The sequence below is a fragment of the Epinephelus moara genome, chromosome 1 (assembly GCF_006386435.1).
Source record: "Epinephelus moara isolate mb chromosome 1, YSFRI_EMoa_1.0, whole genome shotgun sequence".
Taxonomy (NCBI): Eukaryota; Metazoa; Chordata; class Actinopteri; order Perciformes; family Serranidae; genus Epinephelus; species Epinephelus moara.
In genome coordinates this window covers 30655448-30673522 of record NC_065506.1, presented here as the reverse complement: position 1 = coordinate 30673522, position 18075 = coordinate 30655448, and the positions used below count along the sequence as shown (strand labels likewise).

At 42.4% G+C, this 18075-nt stretch overlaps 1 protein-coding gene across 2 annotated transcripts in view; it reads left to right on the top strand.

Annotated features, from left to right (window-relative positions):
• ankrd11 (ankyrin repeat domain 11) overlaps positions 1–18075 on the top strand; it is a 121585-nt gene that overhangs the window by 88744 nt on the left and 14766 nt on the right. For both annotated transcript variants that reach the window (XM_050054293.1, XM_050054284.1), the window contains exons 3-7: positions 2682–2827; positions 7453–7585; positions 16233–16406; positions 17541–17741; positions 17848–17990. In XM_050054293.1, the coding sequence (XP_049910250.1) occupies positions 2741–2827; positions 7453–7585; positions 16233–16406; positions 17541–17741; positions 17848–17990 (738 nt within the window). In that variant the 5' untranslated portion in view covers positions 2682–2740. The remainder of the gene's footprint in view (positions 1–2681; positions 2828–7452; positions 7586–16232; positions 16407–17540; positions 17742–17847; positions 17991–18075) is intronic.

Sequence of the window (18075 nt, the reverse complement as noted above, 5' to 3'; positions counted from 1 at the left end):
AACAGACTGGCAAAATGAAAATCAAATGTCTGGAGCAGAAGGCAAAGAACTTGTACCTTAATAAAACCACCATCGTTCTTTGAAGGTATTGTTGGATTACACTCGTGTCTGGGCTGCAAAGCAATGCAACTAACTTTGTTTTAACCTGAAAATACTATAAACTGCAGTACGATGAACGCATGAAGGCCAAGAGGAATAATGTTGGTAATATTATCACACTTAATCCTCATCCTTGTCCTCAGACATCCATGACAGAGTGCGTCACTGTCACTGTATCCATCCAGCTCCCACAGATAGACTGCAATAACCAATGCAGTCGTGTCGAATAAAGACATTTATTTTTATTTTGCTCGTAGGAGACGCATTGAATTCATGTGAAGACAAAGCTTATTTTTATCCTTATTTTGATGCAAAGACATGTTTTTCAGCAGAAATACAGTACAACGTGAAAGTGAAAGCAGTGCCCTGGTGATTTAATTTTGGGTAGAAAGTTTTGGTGCAGTTTCATTTATATTTTGCTTTTAGAAGATGCACTGTAAGGACCAGTCTTATTTTGATGTTAAGGCTTGAACATTTATAGGAATGTAGCACAAAGTTAAAGTGATAGCAGTGCTCTGTTAATTTAAAAGTGAAAGTGCAATAAAAAACAACATTACCCTAAAATCAATGAACGGTTGTGATAAATAACCATGATTATTATTTTGGCCATGATTGTGCAGCCCTATCATAAATGTTTTTTTCCAGCCTGATTAGCGGCATTCATAATCTGCTTCTGCTTAAGGGCTTTCAGTCCAAGAGTTTCGTCAGTCACTCACCGCTGTTTTATTTTAACTACACACAAACTTCACAATCTGGCTTACAGCGGTTTTTACAGTACAGACGACCTTCATAGTCGAGCCCTAAATAAGATCTCAGGATCGATGCTGTACTACTTGATTTCATCACAAACCATATGATATTCCTTCCTAATGTAGAGAAACTTAGTTTTCTTGTATTTGTATATACACACACACTCATGAGCACGCAAATACACATATGGAATTAATCAACTGTTTAATAGCAACAACACTTCACTGGGTGAAACACACTCACACACACTCACACTGTTAGCAGATGTTATGTATCTTTTGATTGGAATGAAATTACAAAGGAAATGAGGCCTGTGGTTTTCAACAGGGTTTCCTCTCCTTGTGTGTGCCTTTGTGTGACTGCTAGCTTGCAAACATCATTTTCCTGTATTTCGCATGTCAGCGAAACGCTCTGTAGCTATAACTGCCCATCATAGTAGTCCCAAAATAGTGCAGAGATTATTGTTCTAGAAGCCCAGCTGACCTAGTTTGCGGAGTGTGTGCGAGTGTGTGTGTGTGTGTTGCTGCAAGGTTTGTTTATTTCTGAGAGTAGTCAACCTTCCTGTCACTTTGTTTGGTGTGGTGGGAGGTGGGAGTTTAGGGGGGAGGTTGGAGCGAGTGCATGGCAGCAGCAAAGAAGGAGTAACAATGAGCCAGAGGAGAGAGGAAGGGGCTGTGGTTTGCTGTGTTTGCTCGTGTCTCTCCTTCCATACACCAGTAAAAGAGGGAGCAGTACATCCTCTGTAGCTCTGTGCCTCTCTGGTTGGCTGGCTGGCTGGCTGTCTTGACTTGACTGACTTGACTGGAGGGATATAAATAGCAGTCTTTGAATAGGATAACTGCAGAGGGAAGGGAAGGGAAGGGAAGGAGGATGGGGGGAGGGGAGGGGAGATGGAAGTGGCGCCAGGGAAGATAGGAGTGCCAGTGTCTCAAAGTAGAGAAAAAAAAATGATGCAGCCATGGTCTCATCTGTTCACTCACTCAGTCAGTCACAAGGATGATCATACTTGGACGCACTCAGAAGAAAATGTGCATTATGGAGGAGAGAATTGAGGGATGGAATGTATGATTAATTCATGGCCCTGTAAAGCAGAAGGCCTCTCTTCATGAAGGAAGGCAGGCAGGGGATTGTTGTTGTGTACTTACATGGAGGACAAAGTAGACAGTGGGAACACAGGGCACATTAAACTGTACAGAGCTGTCTGTATTATAAGTTTGTGATAAAACCAATCACTCATTACAGGTAGATTCCTAGCTGTTGCTGCAAGAGGGCAATAGTCCCATCTTGTTGACTGGTGTGAATGCCGTGAATTAGGGCAGATTAAAGCCCCACAATTACAAGGGGTGGCTAGCTATGGCAGTAAGTAGCTGTTTGGGTTTTTGTCAAGACGTGCCAGTCACGTTCCTAAAGACATTCCTCCTCTGTTTCTGGCTCTGTCAGTATATCAAAACATTAGGGTTATGCACATCTCACTTTGTCTGTCCTGTTGTAATCATTGGTATTTTTTTTATATTAATAGTGTGCCACTGTTGTTTTGAACGATTGTAGTTCCTCCTGCTGTAGTTTTCTAGGCAGACCTTGCTTGCTCTTTGGGTTCAGCCTAGAGATCAGATCAGCTTTTTGCCTGCCACTGCTAAAAACTCAGCCTGCTGTCCTCCCTCTCAACTGCGCTTCCTCCGGATCAGGGGGGTAATGGTTGAAAATAGAGTGCTTGATGTGCCGCTAATGGCTGCATCGTCTGGCAGTGTGTAAATGTGTTTTCAAAGAAACGTAGTGGCCAGTTGCTAACCTCCCCCACCATCTCTTTTTTTTCTCCTTTCTCTTTGTTCCAGACGGTTGATGACGATGCAATGGCAGCGTGAATGAAGCTTGGCGTGGGGAGAGCTGAACGATGCCCAAAGGTGGGGGTTCTAAAACCCCCCAGCTGGACCACTTCCCACTCAACACCGACATGGTGGAAAAGCAGGGTGGGAAGAAGGTAAGACTGAAAAACCTACAAGCACACACTGTGCCCCCAAAAACCAAATGTTTTTATACAGAGCATACCCCCACTTTCAACTGCTGTTTGTCCTTGAAACTTGACTCTAAACCACTACATCTCATCAACAATTACAAAATTTTGGAAGGCCTCACGAACAGTAAGGGAATGTTAGCTAAAATAAATATGAAAATTGGTTTTCAACCAGAAGGCCTGGGAACATGTCCTACCACAGAAAGTATCTGTCCCCCCTCTGTTTCCTTCAACTTGAAACTTGAATGTATACCAGTTTCGGTGACGCTGTTCTGTGGTTGATCCTGCTCTCTGACCCCTCTGTGGTGGATGCAAGTATTATGAAAGTTTCCCAGTATCTGTAATGTTGGAAAGTCCAGCTGTCAGTGGCAAGGTGGAACATCACAGAGGCCTTCCCATCAAGAGAAAGCTGTAAACAAACATGCCGTTATTAGGATAATATCATGTGGCACCACAGACTAGCCAGTAACAGATGGACACTTGAGAAGCTGTGTGTGTATCCTAGGTTTTGACAGATTTGGGGAAAACTGAATTATCCTACTATGAACCTTGGGCATGTAATAATCAGCTAAAAGATCTAAAATTAGAAACTTTTATATCCATTGATGTATTCAAGGGCATCATAAAGAATCTGGTCATACAGGCATATGGTTATTTTCTCGAGAGGCACTGTGTTAAGTAGCTGCTTCTCTGTTTCATTTTAATTTTTGTATATTATGTTGTATTTTAATATGTTGTGATTTTGCATGGCTGCTACCCCGGCCAGGTCTCTCTTGTAAAAGATGCCCCCTGAACCCTTATTCCTAGTAAATAAAGTGTGGTTTCTATTTCCCAACTATACCGAGACCACATTAATGTACAATTGCACAATTGACTCTTGCATAATAGCCTGTTGGAAACTGCAAAGAATGCAGTGTTTGAGTCCACGAGGTTCAGGCAAAATAAGGCTGAATAATTCAGCCAGATTTCAGAGGCATCTTTGGAATTGGACGGCCTTGTTGGCCTGTCAAGACATATTCAGTCATGAAATGCAGGGCTGTGAAGGTAGCGTCCCCTGATTTTGACACAGGTACAGTCATGTCGTTTGCATTGGAACAAAGTGTTGGGCGCAGCTTGATGATGTCACGGTGTGTGCCAACTGTTCAGCTACCAGGAGCAGCACCAAGAGGCGAGGAGAGGAGAGGTACAGCTTATGCAGGCATGGATTTACAGCCCTCTGCAAAGGATTGCATCAGACTCTGGCATGGAGGAAGGGAGGGAGGGAATGAAGCGCACAGGGGTGGGTGGAAAACGGAGTGAGACGAAAAGAGCAGGCATTGCTAGGAGACCATCAAACAGGGTGTCTTATGAAGGCAGATCTGAGGAAAGTGTCCACTTGTCAAAGCTCTCTTTAAATTTAATTCAGCAAAAAAAACAAGCCAGTCTAACTCTGGAGATAAGCTTTGGTTATTTGACCATTTTCTACCAATGCAATTTAGCTCTGCATCTGCTGTTGTATGTTATTTCTCCACTTAAAGCAATCATTCCCTTGCATCTCAGTTTCCCCACTTAGATGCACTGTAGCTTTTGCACATGCCCAGATGTGTGCATCTGTGTTCTCTTGTTAAAAGTCTTTGTGTCGCTGAGGGGAGACACAGACAGAGAGGAAAGAGGAGAGAGACGGAGAGATCAGCTAACTGTAGCTGACACTGTTTGTCTCTACTGTACCATGACATCATAGTCTTATGACTGGGGCAGGGCAGGGGGAGGAGTTCAAAGAGTCGACACATAATGGAAAACCTGCCCCGAGGATAGAGAGAGATGAGTAGGGGACAGAGGCTACATCTGACCTGTTCCTGGATCTCCGTTATGAGACCTTAAACCCTCGGAAGTGCACTGATTAAAAACATCTCGACCTTACACCATGGTACAGTTTGGACTGAGCAGTTTGACAAACACATCAGGGATCCACAACCGAATGAATCCACTGCTGGTGTGAATTCCCTTTTCACTCATTGCTTAATCCTGTATCGTTTATTTCCTGTGGCGTTTACTACAGATGGTGTCAACAGTATTCCACAAGCACAGTCACCTGAAATATTCCAGGATCGACTTGTGAATATAAAGAAGATGCGTTTAGTCTGCATGCTTCAGACCAGAACCGCACATGGAAAATATTAAATGAGAAAAGACGCAACTCTATTATTACATAACAATTACTTTCTAATTGAAGCAGCATTATACGTTTTACATTGGTAGTTGGTGATAATATTTTCTTACAGTCTTTGTTGCTCCCTCCAGTGCTGTGGTCTTGGGACAACACCAACTTTGCAGTTCAGAAAGAGTGCATCAGATATGTCCAATTACTGTGGTGAAGGGAAGAAAATAAAAAGCAACTGGCTGTTTTGGGGATTAAAGCTGGGGTGGGCAGTTTCATTTTGGCATCACTGGGCAATTGTTGATAACCTTTGAGCATATTTTAATTTAAGCAATTCTCCACCTCCTCTTGGCTCTGTTTTCAGGCTTTAGTAAATCTAGCCCATGACGGGAGACTCTGGCCAATCACAGGTCATTTCAGAGAGAAGGCCTTTCTACTGGTTGTGCTACAAATGCAGATTCACGTGCATGTGCCTCCGGTAAAAGGCTGATTGAATGGCTGAGAATCCTGCAGAGAAAGTTGCTATTGCTCAGTGCCTACACTTCAAAGCAACCCTAAAAAGGAAAACTGACTAACGCGTCGGTATCAGCAAAGGTTTCAGAGATGGAGAGAAAATGTTGCTAATAGTTTCGCCCTCTGCTAACTGGAGCTAAAGGCTTGTGGCTTGAACTTCAATTTCATGTTTTTCTAGCTAATGTTAACTAGAGCCTTGAATCACAGTGACACCTCCGCCTCACTCCCCGCAAGTACAGACAAGTTTGCTGGGAGGAGAGCGGGCAGCAGCTCTGGAGACAGACCCCCAGAAAGTCAGCTGCTGCAGCAGCCCGAATCCAGCCAGCACAAACCCTAACTCTGGGGGAATGGACAGCCCGACTCCCCACCAGATCAGCGAACTTTATGTTGCTGCTGTTACATTGGGTAGACCCAGCACTGCCGCTGGCTGCCAGTACACCGTGTCACCTGGCACTGGGGGTTAGCTGACTGAAGTCCTGTCTCACAGGTTGCCGACCGCTCTCATATCAGGGAAACAAGTTCACAACAGCAGAGAGCAAAGCAGAGAGACGGTTGGATGCAGGCTAGCTAATTCTTGCCTCAGTTGTGGTTTGATAAACACAGAGAGAGAAATAAGATTGAATGAACCAAAGTATGGGAAACAGTTAGTTTCTGTATGAAATCAGTGCATATGGTGGGAGGGGCTTATGATAGAGGGGGGAGAGCTGCAGGAGGAGGGTGTCATTTCAGATTCTGCCGCTTTTTGTTTTTCACCCTCTCCAGATTTCTACCTACCTCAGCTTTAAGAGCCTTTAAATTTACACTTCTGGGTGACTGGAGTTTCTGTTGTAAATTGAACTGACTCAGTGTGTGCCACACATGCTTGCCCATATATATTAGAAATTCAGTTGTGCCTTTTAAGTCCTGGCATTTTAATGCAGCCATAATATATACAAAGTATGGATTGTCATTTATTTATAATCTAGTTATTCTTTATTTTTGGCCGAAGATACAGTCTTTGTGTTTTAGTATCTGCCAGGACAGAGTCTGCATTTCGGCTTTGCTTTGACTGTGTCCCCTTCATGCTGTGTAGTATCCTACAGTGTTTTGTGTATCTGTATATGTGTTTGGGTTGGCTTATTTTTTTTTTAACTTTGTGGCTCTGCTGCTGTGATACTCTGTTCTGTTATTCGCTGAAACTTAAATTTGTTTTTTCCATTCTTTTTTCATTACTCAACAGCAAATTTATTTAGTAAACATAATGAAAAATGGCCAGTGAAAGCTTCTTAGTGAGTGTTTGCTCTTTTTCTCTTTACAATACAGTTGTAAATTGTAAGGAATTTGAAGAAATCATTTTGAGCTGTAGTAACTTTTGATTAGTCAATAGATCAGTTAATGAAACACTGAAGAACATGATAATATTTGTAATTCAATATTTAATTGTAATCCTACAAGAATTCACAGTAAACAACTCCAGACTTTTGCGGCGTCTTTTCAGCTCTAACTGCTGTAAAGCTGCTAGTCAGGATAAGCAAGTCACTGTCACTATCAGATCCCAATACAACAAAGAAACAAGTTGAACAAACACACAAGTATTTACATCTGTTGATAGCAGATACACTCAGGCTTATGATTGTTTCCACCAGCTGTAGACCACAGAGCCGAGTCGGCGTCAGCTTAGCCTCCTCTCGCTGCGCCTGGCTCTTTGTGCTGGAATCTAGGAGGAAACTCCTTGGAAAAGTTTTGCTCTGCAAAGCCTATAATAGCTAAAAGAGTCAAGGCAGAGAACGACACCAACTATAGGAGGAGGCTGCAGGATCCGCAACTAACTTGTACTTTTGTCTGTCTGTTCTGGCCTGTTCATAAAAAACTAGTACTATTTCTTTATTTTAATTAAAGTTGTGTTACCTCAAAGCCATGCCACTTAAAGTGTTCCTCATGTTCTGATTTCTGTCCTCCATAGGATAAAGTGTTGTCAAACAAGACTCCCAAATTGGATCGCAGTGATGGGGTCAAAGAGATGAAAGAGAAGGCCCCTAAAAGGAAGCTGCCCTTCACTGCTGGAGCGAATGGAGACCAGAAAGATTCTGACTCAGGTAAGAGAATATTGTAATGCAGTCATTTATGCTTTCTCCACCCCCATGTGACTTTGAAGTGGCAGTCAGAGGGAAAGGGGAGTTATTACATCACATCCTCTCAAGCTTGCAGGAAGTAGTTAGGTATGCTCTGTAAAAATGGGGGCTGGGCTTTTTGAAGTGAATGGACTCCCAGCTCCTAGCTTCAAGTCAGCTGTGTGTCTGTGGCAGTACCGAGGAATTTGCTGCTACGGACGCAGTCTGAAAGGAGAGGAAGACCACACAAAATCATGATCCAATTAACTGGGAATTTGTATAACGTGCAGTCCTGACCAGGTCTGGCTTTTGGTAAGGCTCCGGCTTTGTGTTTTCTTTAATTAGGCAGAGAAGGACTACTGCTCATGCTTGTTTGACTTTGGGCTTTAAGGGTTCAGGATTTAGTTTGTTGATAATGGTCCAACTCAGAGGCTTTGGTAACAGCCTTCATCATCAGCGCTGGCTGAGACGCTACATTGGTTTGTGTTCTGTGATTACACTTGAGAAAGAGCGGAGAGCTAAAAGCGTGCATGTTGCAAAAGATAACTATTATGGTTTGGGGTCAAGTTTGGTAAGATTGGACATGTATTTTGTAGACACGTGGGATTGTGTGTAATTACCGTGTAGCTCAAGGGAGTTATGAATAAGTGGAATGTTTGATTGAGAAGCTGTAACTTGTTTCCTCATTACTACTTTGATTGGCACTCTTGAATCCTTGTTGTGTTTGTCAGTGTGATGTCTCGCACATGTTTACATGTATGTTTCAAGTTCGTTTAGTGTACTGTTTCTTGAGGAAAAATATGTGTTGTATGTTCTCTTTTTACTCTCATTATGTGGTTTCACATTATTTACCTGTTTGCTTTTTTGGGCTGCTTCTCGTAGCTTCCCCATGAAACTCCTCCCTCCTCAGCAGGGGAGGTGTGAACTCTCACTTGAGGAACAATAGCTGGACAGTCTATTGGCATGCTAATAGCTTGATCTTCTCTTGGTTTGGAATACATGGTCTTTCAGCCCTTGACTCTCAACTTCAGCTCTGCAGCATACTATTAACAGAACTGTCTCTTAATAGTTTCTTGTGTTTACATACTGATGAAGCCTGGAAGTTTCCAGGGCACATGCCATTACACAACTCCCACAGTTTACACAATCAAGCATCTGCCTGTCAATTTAGTACTTAAAGAATGCATTGCACCATACTGCAAATTTTTATGTCTTAGCAGTGACTCGCATAGTAGCTTGAGAAGTGTTTTTGTTCTGTATATATATGCCTGTGTGTTCTTATTCAGGGCTTATGTCTGCATACCTTCCTTACCTGTATATTGAGTTGTTTCAGCATATCTGTGTTTTACAGTCTGACTTCATTGGTTGGCCTTTCAAGTGCTGACCCTGATGGGTCAGTGTCTAGCCCCTTTGCAAAATTTTACACCTCTGACACTTCACAGCCTCCACCCTCCATTCAAAGGCTACCCCACAACCAACTCTTCATCCTTCTGTGGCTTGAACTGATAGAGATTAGCTTAAGTGCTTTTTACACAGAGATCATGTTATAGGGCCGCTACGAAGTTCCCTTCCTTACGTGGCTTTCTTTACACAGACCCAAACAATAGCTAGATCTTGCTGCCCCAGTGTGTGATTTTAGATAGCATGCCGCCATTTCAGAGCCAAAAGAGGAGTGATGGTTGTGACATGTAATACAACAGCGTAATCATTGGCAATAACAATCATTTAACGTCGCTGATATACAGTGGCTGATCTTGTCCTCTGCTCAGAGAGTCAGAAGCTCCCAGCCTTTATTGTCTCCCTAATTTGTGGACATTTTTGGCTGCTTTTCTTCTTTGAGTTAGCTGCTAACTGCTGCTGGCAGTGGGTCACATACATAACACTTAATCAAAATGTCACAGCTGTCCTGTTCGTGGTCACATCCTGCTGGTTGTTCCTTTTACGAAGACATCATTTCGGCTCTGTTACTACCTCTGCTGCAGGCTTAAAGGCGAGACAACTCTGTTCCCCGATTCCACGATCAAACCTTTTATAAAAATCGGTGAGCAGAAATATACAGCAAAGAACTGCGGGTCAGAATCAAATCCTGGCAAGCTTCTTGGATGCCCTGGTGCCCCAAAATTAAGACCAAAAAATGATCGTGATCTATTAGATTTGCTGGTTTGGGGATTTATCTGCTGATATTCAAGATTGCCGATTGCTACACAGTAATGACCAGGCAAAAATGGAAAAATATGGTTTCAAGTAATTGTCTTAGCTTAAGAGCTGGTGCATTAGGTTAAGGCACCAGAAGCAGATTCTCTGCAGTGTAGCTCTAAAATCCCCTCCAATCACTTTCCATCATATTTGGCTTTCTTCAGTTCCCTTGTGAAATGTCTCAGCTATGTTATTTGGAGGTGTGTTAAAATCCAGTGTTGAAAATTGTCTTCTGATGAATACTAAATTTTTTCTGAAAGATCCTCTCTAGCCTGAGCGTGGGCTGATTTTAAATGTGGTTCACTGCGTCGTCCGTTTCTGTAACTGCAGGCAAAGCCTTTGCAGTGATGCTGATGTTGTTTGTATACATTGCTATCAACTCAGCCTCTAATTATAAAGCACATGCAAGTTGCCTGCTTGGTGTTTACAGATATTACAAGAGCCTTTAAGTGAGCCAAAGAAGGGACAGTAATATCTCAGGCTGTGCGTCTGTGCGCACCAGATTGCAGATCATTTAAGTTGAAGTTAATCAAAACTCTTAAACTTCATTGCTCATCCCTCCCCTTTAGAATTGCCAAGCCTCCCTTGACCTCCTCCTGAAGAGCGCTAGACAGCAGCATTCCTCCTTCCTGAGGTCATCCTCCTTCCGCTCTTCTCTCCCCTCTTCCTCCTCACCACTGCCATCCACAGCAGCAGCAGTCAGAGTTCAGGGATAGATGGTCGAACAGTCTTGTCAGATTAAGACTGCACCCACACTAAGAAGAATAATTCTGAAAATGCTGTTTGCTTGTGAAAGCAAACAGTGTTTTCAGGTTGTTTGTGTGAAGAGCTCCATCCTCACTGAATTACGAAAAACAATAGCAAAACAACTCACTTACTCCCTGTCTTCTTTTGGTTGGCAAACAACAAAATTGAGAAATTCGGCCATTATCTTATAAGGAGTGAGACAAACACAGCCGTATAACTTTGTTCTGTAGCATCATACTGTCTATTATCACTTAAACTGTCTTTGACTACAGCCAAACAAACAGTTTTGTTGTTGTTGACAGATGATATAGTGCTCAAATGAGTCGATGAATCTGTTGACCATCAGACACAAATTAATTTGGAAGTTTCCGCTTCCTTGAATGTAAGATTGTATTCTTCTCTGCTTTAAGTCTTAATTTTATTTGTATTAGTTTAGGTTTCAGACTGTTGGTCAAATAAGCATTTTGATGAGGTTATTTCGGACCCTTTTTTAAGACTAATCCAATAATCAAACATGGAAATAAGTAGTTGGAGCACAAATATTTTCTGTGAGTCTGTGTCAGGCTGTGATTTCATTGTGGCTAATAAGTTCTACCTGTTACCCAAGGTGAAAATAATGCTTTATAATTATTTCTTATGTTATACATGCAACATTGCCTGTTACAGGACAATAGCAGTGTTGTTTGATCAGCTATACTGGCATTCAAAATGAGCAATCACAGATGAGATGACTGAAACACCCACTTTGAATGTACAGCAGGCCAAAACTTATTGTCCAAACAAATTTAGGCAGCTCACTGTTGTCGTGGTCGAAGTCAGCAGCTCTTTTTTGTCTTTAAATTTGTAGCTCACCATAATGATGTGCTCAAACTGAGTCACTTTGTCCTTTTTGTGCAGCCTTCTAGGATATTAATTACATTTGCAGCATTGCCTTTGCCACTGGGTCAGTTGTGCAGCACAGTAATGATGGTCAGGTCTGTGAATGTTGAAGGAAGGTGCGAGCTGAGCCATGTAGAATGGGTTGCAAAGGGAGACAGTAGCACCTTTACACTGTCTGTCAAGGCATGGATGCTGCACTGTTATTCTGCCTCACTGTTCTTTATAAAAGATAAGAACACAGAATGGGGGGACAGAGTTGTTTTGCTTTTAAGCCGGCAGTGGAGGTAGAAACGGAGACGAATTGACATTTGTGGGAAGAATGTGAGACAGCAGAATCGGACTGGTGTGACGTTTAGATGACATGTTACGTGTGCGACCCACCACCGGGAAATTTCAAAAGCAGCTAGCAGCAGTTACTTGATAACTCAAAGACAAAGAACAGCTACCGAAAATGCCCACCAAATTGCGGAGATAATGAGGTCCAGGAGCTCCTTACCCTCCAGGCAGAGGATGAGATCAACCGTCATATAACAGAGATGGTAAATGATTGGTGTTGCCATGTTATGCCGTTGTTATTGTTTAGAAAGCACTGCACTTGTTTACACGTCACACTCATCGCTCCTCTTTGCTTATGGAATGCTGGCACACTATCTAAAATAAGCCACTCGAGCGGGATTTTGTCGGCGTAGTTTGGTTTTGTGTTAAAAAGCAAAGCTGGTGTAGTGAAGGGTCTTTGTTGCGGCAGTATTGCCCTGTGTACCCTGTGTTAAAGGTGCTGGTTTACCCTAGGGGTGGGCATGACTTGTTGAGTACTTGACTTGGACGTCAGTATTTATTCAATGTTCAGTGTGATTGCTGCCCAACCACCCACATGTGCACATGACTTTTATTTATTTTCTTTTACTATTTAAAATGGGTAGAATCTTATTTTGTTGTAGAGCTTTGTGCAGTGTATTACTTCGCTCAATGCCTCCTTGCCTCGCTGTTGCACTCTCTCGGTTTATCATGAAACTGCTGCTGTGGGAGTGTGAGCTCTGTGCCAGGAAAATCCACTAACACTCGGTATAATCTGGCTTTTTCATTCAATGGGAAAGGTTACAATCGGCATTCACTCCTTGGTCAAATGACTGCAGTAGCCATAGATATTATCATAGATATATCAGCTTTGCAGACACCATGCAATGACAAGCTGCCACAAAATACCGCCCAAGCAGCGCTCAAATATTGTGCCAAATAAGTCAGCACTGGGTTTAAAAGAGAAACTGAATAAGGAAGAGATAAAACAACGAAGTAACCACAGTAACATTCTCACTGGCATCCATGCTGCTGTCTACTGTGTACTAACCTGTTTTCCAGCCTGTCTGTGATGACGAACATGATACACCAGGAAAAAAATACAAAAAGGATTACTTGTTTGCCGCAGAACTGTGTACACAGCTGTGGTCTATTGGAAATAACAATGGAGTTGTTCGTCTGTTTTTATTGGGTTTTCTGGTGTTTAAAAAACCTACGTAGATTCGCTAATTGTGGTGGAAAGAGGGTATTCATGAATCTGCCCACACACACATGAACACAGACAGTGACAGAGCTAGCTGTTTGTATCATATGGGTAACGTTAGTCAGGTGTTAGCTGTGTTGAACTGACTGGGAGGAGGTGGCTCTGGATTCTGGAGATGGTCCCTCAGGGCTGCGTCTAACCTATTACAAAGTTTGCTGTTAATTTGTTTTCTGAATTTATTTGTATTAACTTTGAATTGATAGTAAATAGGCTAATATAACCCTGGTTGTTCATGAATAAATTTCAGATTGCACTTTTTTTTTAGTTGTTGGCCAATTTACATTTTCATACTTTCTTTAGATTGTTTTTTTTTTATTTGAGTACTCGAGTACTTTGTGATAATTCAATGCAAGGTCTTGTATATAGGTGTTCCTTAAAATGCCCATCTCTAGTTTACACAGATCTTCAGCCCACACGTTTCCGTCTTGCGGGTTATAACACACAGTGATTTGTCACACTGGCTCTGATTAAAACCAGTGGACAGAAGCTGTGCTCTCGCTGCATAACACATTAAAGCAATATGCAGCAATCCTAGACAGAGAGATCAGACAGCATCGCCCATTCAACTTTGTTCATACTGTATCTTAATGAGTCTCTCTTGCTCAATACAAGGCATTGACAAAACATCCTGTTGGCCACTTCCTGCCTCTTCTCCCTTCACTTCCTGTTTATGCAGTTTTTATTAGTCCCTAAATAGAGCATTGTTTCACTCCTAACGTGCCACGGTCAAACATACCTGGTCGGACTGGTTAGAGTGGTTCCTCTTGTCGTGGAGTTGTGTAGGCCAACTGAACCAGACTCTCTCTTTGTTTTAGCGTTCACTAACACAGTAGTATTGTCTGCCTGTCCTATCAAAATGTACCTCTGTTATTACCAGGCATTCATGTTTGATGTGGTCTCCTCCCATGGCTCAGGTAGGCAGGCTATTCATGGGCTGACTATCCCTAACTAGCCTGCTTTCCTTTTTTTATTCTCCTTTTCTCTTATCTTGTTCGTCAAGTTTCAAGCAGTAAGGAGAGTACGGTTTCAACCCTGTCTGTAAGCTGAGTAATATCATTTTACTGAGACACATAAAAGCTCTAGCTGTGTTCCCTAAATAGACATCCAACAGAAATACATGCTACGGAAGTAGGCACAGGACGTTGTGTAATTGTTTGCTCATTTGAGTAATACAGTAATCCACATGTATTTTTGATTCACGTGATGAGTGATTGAAGGTGCACGTTGCAGACAGTCGTGTTTAATCAACCCAGTTTTACCATTTTGATCTGTATCTTTCCTTAAATTCTCAGGCTGATTAAACTAACACAAACCGTCTGAAAGCAAAAACATATCCCATCTTTTGTACACATGTGGAATGAATTTTGTATGTAGCTGTGTCCCATTTTCCCACAACATCTTGTCAAATTAAAATCACACACATTAGTACAGGCAGTACCCAGTTGCTGCATCAAGAGTTTGTCATTTTAGACCAAGCTGGTAGCTTAAAAGTTGTCCATTTAAAAACCGCAATTATACCGGCTCCATGTGCCCCATCTGCATTTAGATTTGTGCTTATTCATGTCAGAGATGAGCAGGCCGGTTTCTGCCACTGATGATGAATGTGGTATTAGAGACTGTGGCCTTGTGTGTCGTGTAGTCCTCCACATGGGTGCATGGGGGTAATAACTGCCCTCCTGGTTCCCAATCTTGTAAACATAGCCTGGAAAAGCTAGCATAGCACTTTCTCTGTTCTTCTGCTTAAAAAACATGTTTGGACTGCTTCTGTGGTTCCCGCTGTTAAAGTCTTAGCTGAAGGAATGTGTCTAAATTGCAAATGCTTTGGAGAACGTGAGAGTCTATCAAAGAGGGGTGGGGGCACATTAGCTGTAAGTGTTCACAGATGTTAGTGAAAGTTCATCAGCTCTGTACTTGAGACTGGAAAAATCTTTTCCTGGAAAGCCCTCAGCCACCGGAAGCACGAGCCGCCATGCTTCCCTCTTGCCTTGTTTACTTGTGTGTTTGTGGCCTTGAGCAATGCAGCCAGTCTTGGAATGAGAAAAGAAATCAGGCTCAGACACATCCACGCATCTACTGGTGTCTCTGTGCACGCACATTTGAATTTACTGTTTCTATTTCTCTCTTTGTGGTAGGAGTCTGTATTGTTGCTCGCGATTTTTCTTGCCGTGGGAGTCGTTCCCCCACAGTGATGAAGTGTTACAGTCATGTGTAGTTTCACCCTCCATAAGGGTCATCAGATGGTATGTTGCCACTGAAAATAATTGCTGGGTGTGTCTTTGTGGAGCAGCTGCTTTTGTCCAGTAGCACCGTGTCTCCAGTCAGCCTGGCAGGCACACAGGCAGGCATGTGGTGACCTTGGCAAGGCCATGTTGAATTGAAATGTAAACCGACTATTTCGTAATAACCATGGGCCTGCCAAGTCACACCCTCTTTCCTCTCTTCTCCATTCAGACTGATTGGTTTGGAGACAGACAGACATAAACACACTGCTCGCTGGCCCCTCCCTTCCTCAGGGGCAGCTGGGTAATAACACAGAAGTCACCCCCAGCTACCACCAAACCTCTATCCTATTACTATACATATGTATGCAGTGTGTCAGCAAGTATGTTTAGTTTCTTTTTTACAGAGGTGTTTTTTAGGTGATAGGTATGGAAACTACCTGATGTTTTGCAGGGGCATTTGTGTGTTGTTGAGAAATCCATTTTATTGCAGCTTGAATACTTTTTGCTTTATTGTCTTTTGGTCAGACAAAGTAATCAGATACCAGTAAACACACTACATGTGTAGGGCCTTTGTTGTTATTATTGATTTTTCATTGACTGGGATTTTTATTTAAAAAAAACATTTAAAATAAGTACTACTGTTTTGATGTATTTAGTGTGCTTTTGACAATTCACAATTGTAGAAGACGGTTATTGTAACGGAAATATTGGTGATTGTCTTAGTTTAGGTGTCATATTTAAGAAATAAAGTTTTTTTGTTTTGTTGGAAACAATATAAGGATGTGGCCAAAAAAACTAGAGAGAAATAGACAATAAAGATATCCAATGAATATTTTCACAATAATAATGCATGTCTTTTATTGGTATAACACTAATAACACACACAGTATTCCCACTCTTCCACAAGGTTCAATAAATTACATTTGGCATTGTGTGCGTGAATTAATGTGTTGTGAAGTACATGCATACATGTGCATCTGTGCAAACCAATGACATTAACATCGCCTCTCTCCTCTCACTGTCGTTACAGAGAAACCAGGTCCAGAGCGGAAGCGCATTAAAAAGGAGCCCACCAACACCCGGAAGGCGGGCTTGCCGTTTGGAATGGGGATGCCAGGGATCCGGGCCGGGTACCCCCTCTCTGAGCGGCAGCAGGTGGCCTTGCTCATGCAAATGACAGCTGAGGAGTCCGTCAACAGTCCAGGTGCGTGCTTATCATGGAGACCACGTCCTCTGTGGACGGGTGGCGGACAAGGAAAGAGCAACGGGAGGGAGCTTTATATGTAGACAGTGTCTGTGTGTGTGTGAGTGTCTGTGTGTCGCAGAGAGTAATGAAGGTGGGCTTAAAGAGAAAGAGGGGCTCGAGGGGATGAGTCATGGGGTTGATTGTTTTTGTTTATTTTTTGGAGGTTGAGCACGTTGCCTACTTTTTTTTTTTTTTTTTTTTTTTTTTTTGGGGCCACATCTTGGTCTCACTCTGCCTCAGTCTGGACAGAACCGGGTACTTAATTCCAATCTAATCATACAAGCTAATCCACATTAATTCTCATTACAGCTAGGCTGTCAGACTTAAAGTGTTTGTTTTGTTTAAGCAGTGCAACAGTCATTCATCTACAGTAGTGGAATTATTGCTCTGAAATACAAGGGGGCTGTTGAGGAAAATAAACTGGTTCTCCTGGTGGTATTGCATTAATCTGGAACTCATGGTGCAATCTCAACATCTGAGCCAAAACATTAGACTTCAAATGCCCAAGGCCTGCAAGCATTTCGTTTTCTGTTCGTTATCTGGTATCTTTTTTGCGGTTAGATAATTATTCATAGTATTCACTTCATCCTTATGTCCTGTCAAGTGGTATGTTTATTGTTGGTAGACAAAGTCATTCGCCGTCAGTGTATCAGGCACCTAAAAGAGCATTATTTTTGCAACATTGTACTTTTTCTCTTACTGGTGAAATTTGGGATAGAATTAGGTTGATGAGGACCAATGCGTAGCCACTTTTATTTGTGTGTTAATTCCTTTGTTGCATGCCTGAAGGCATGGGCATAGATTAAGTGAGTGTGTTTCAAATATCATTTGGGACAATAGCTGTGCAAACTCAATAATGTAAATGTGATTAAGGCTTGGGTTTAATCTTGTAAATGTGATGAAATGAGCTCAAGTGATATAGGTCTAAGTGCTCTGCTGCTGATTGCTAGAGTGAGAATGCCCCCTTCTGGCTGTAAGCCGTTAAAACAAACAGTTTGTCATAATGGTGATAGTAAACAAGAGAGAAACAACAATAACAAAATGTGCCATAGGAAACTGTGTTGACATTGATTGTCCATCTCCTACCTACAGACACAACACCAAAGCACCAGTCACAGTCCAGTCTGGGTCAGAAGGGAACGCCAAACTCTGCATCTAAAACCAAAGACAAAGTGAACAAACGGAATGAGAGAGGAGAGACTCGGCTGCACAGAGCAGCAATCCGTGGAGAGGTACGCCGCATCAAGGAGCTCATCAGCGAGGGAGCTGATGTGAATGTAAAAGACTTTGCAGGTGAGAGGCTTTTTGCATAGACCGTCCTTTACTTTGTGCATGTAGCGCTGTATATTCATTCATATGCTGTGTACACACCTCACGGAGTACATCTTCTCATTTTTAGGCTGGACTGCATTGCATGAGGCATGCAACAGGGGGTATTATGATGTGGCCAAGCAGCTGCTGGCAGCCGGAGCAGAGGTCAACACAAAGGGTTTGGATGACGACACCCCTCTACACGATGCATCCAACAATGGACATTTCAAGGTAAAAGAAAAAATGCACAGTCACTAAAGGCATTAATACATTTCATAAACTCCATAAGGCAAAACAATAGATTTAGTTATCATAA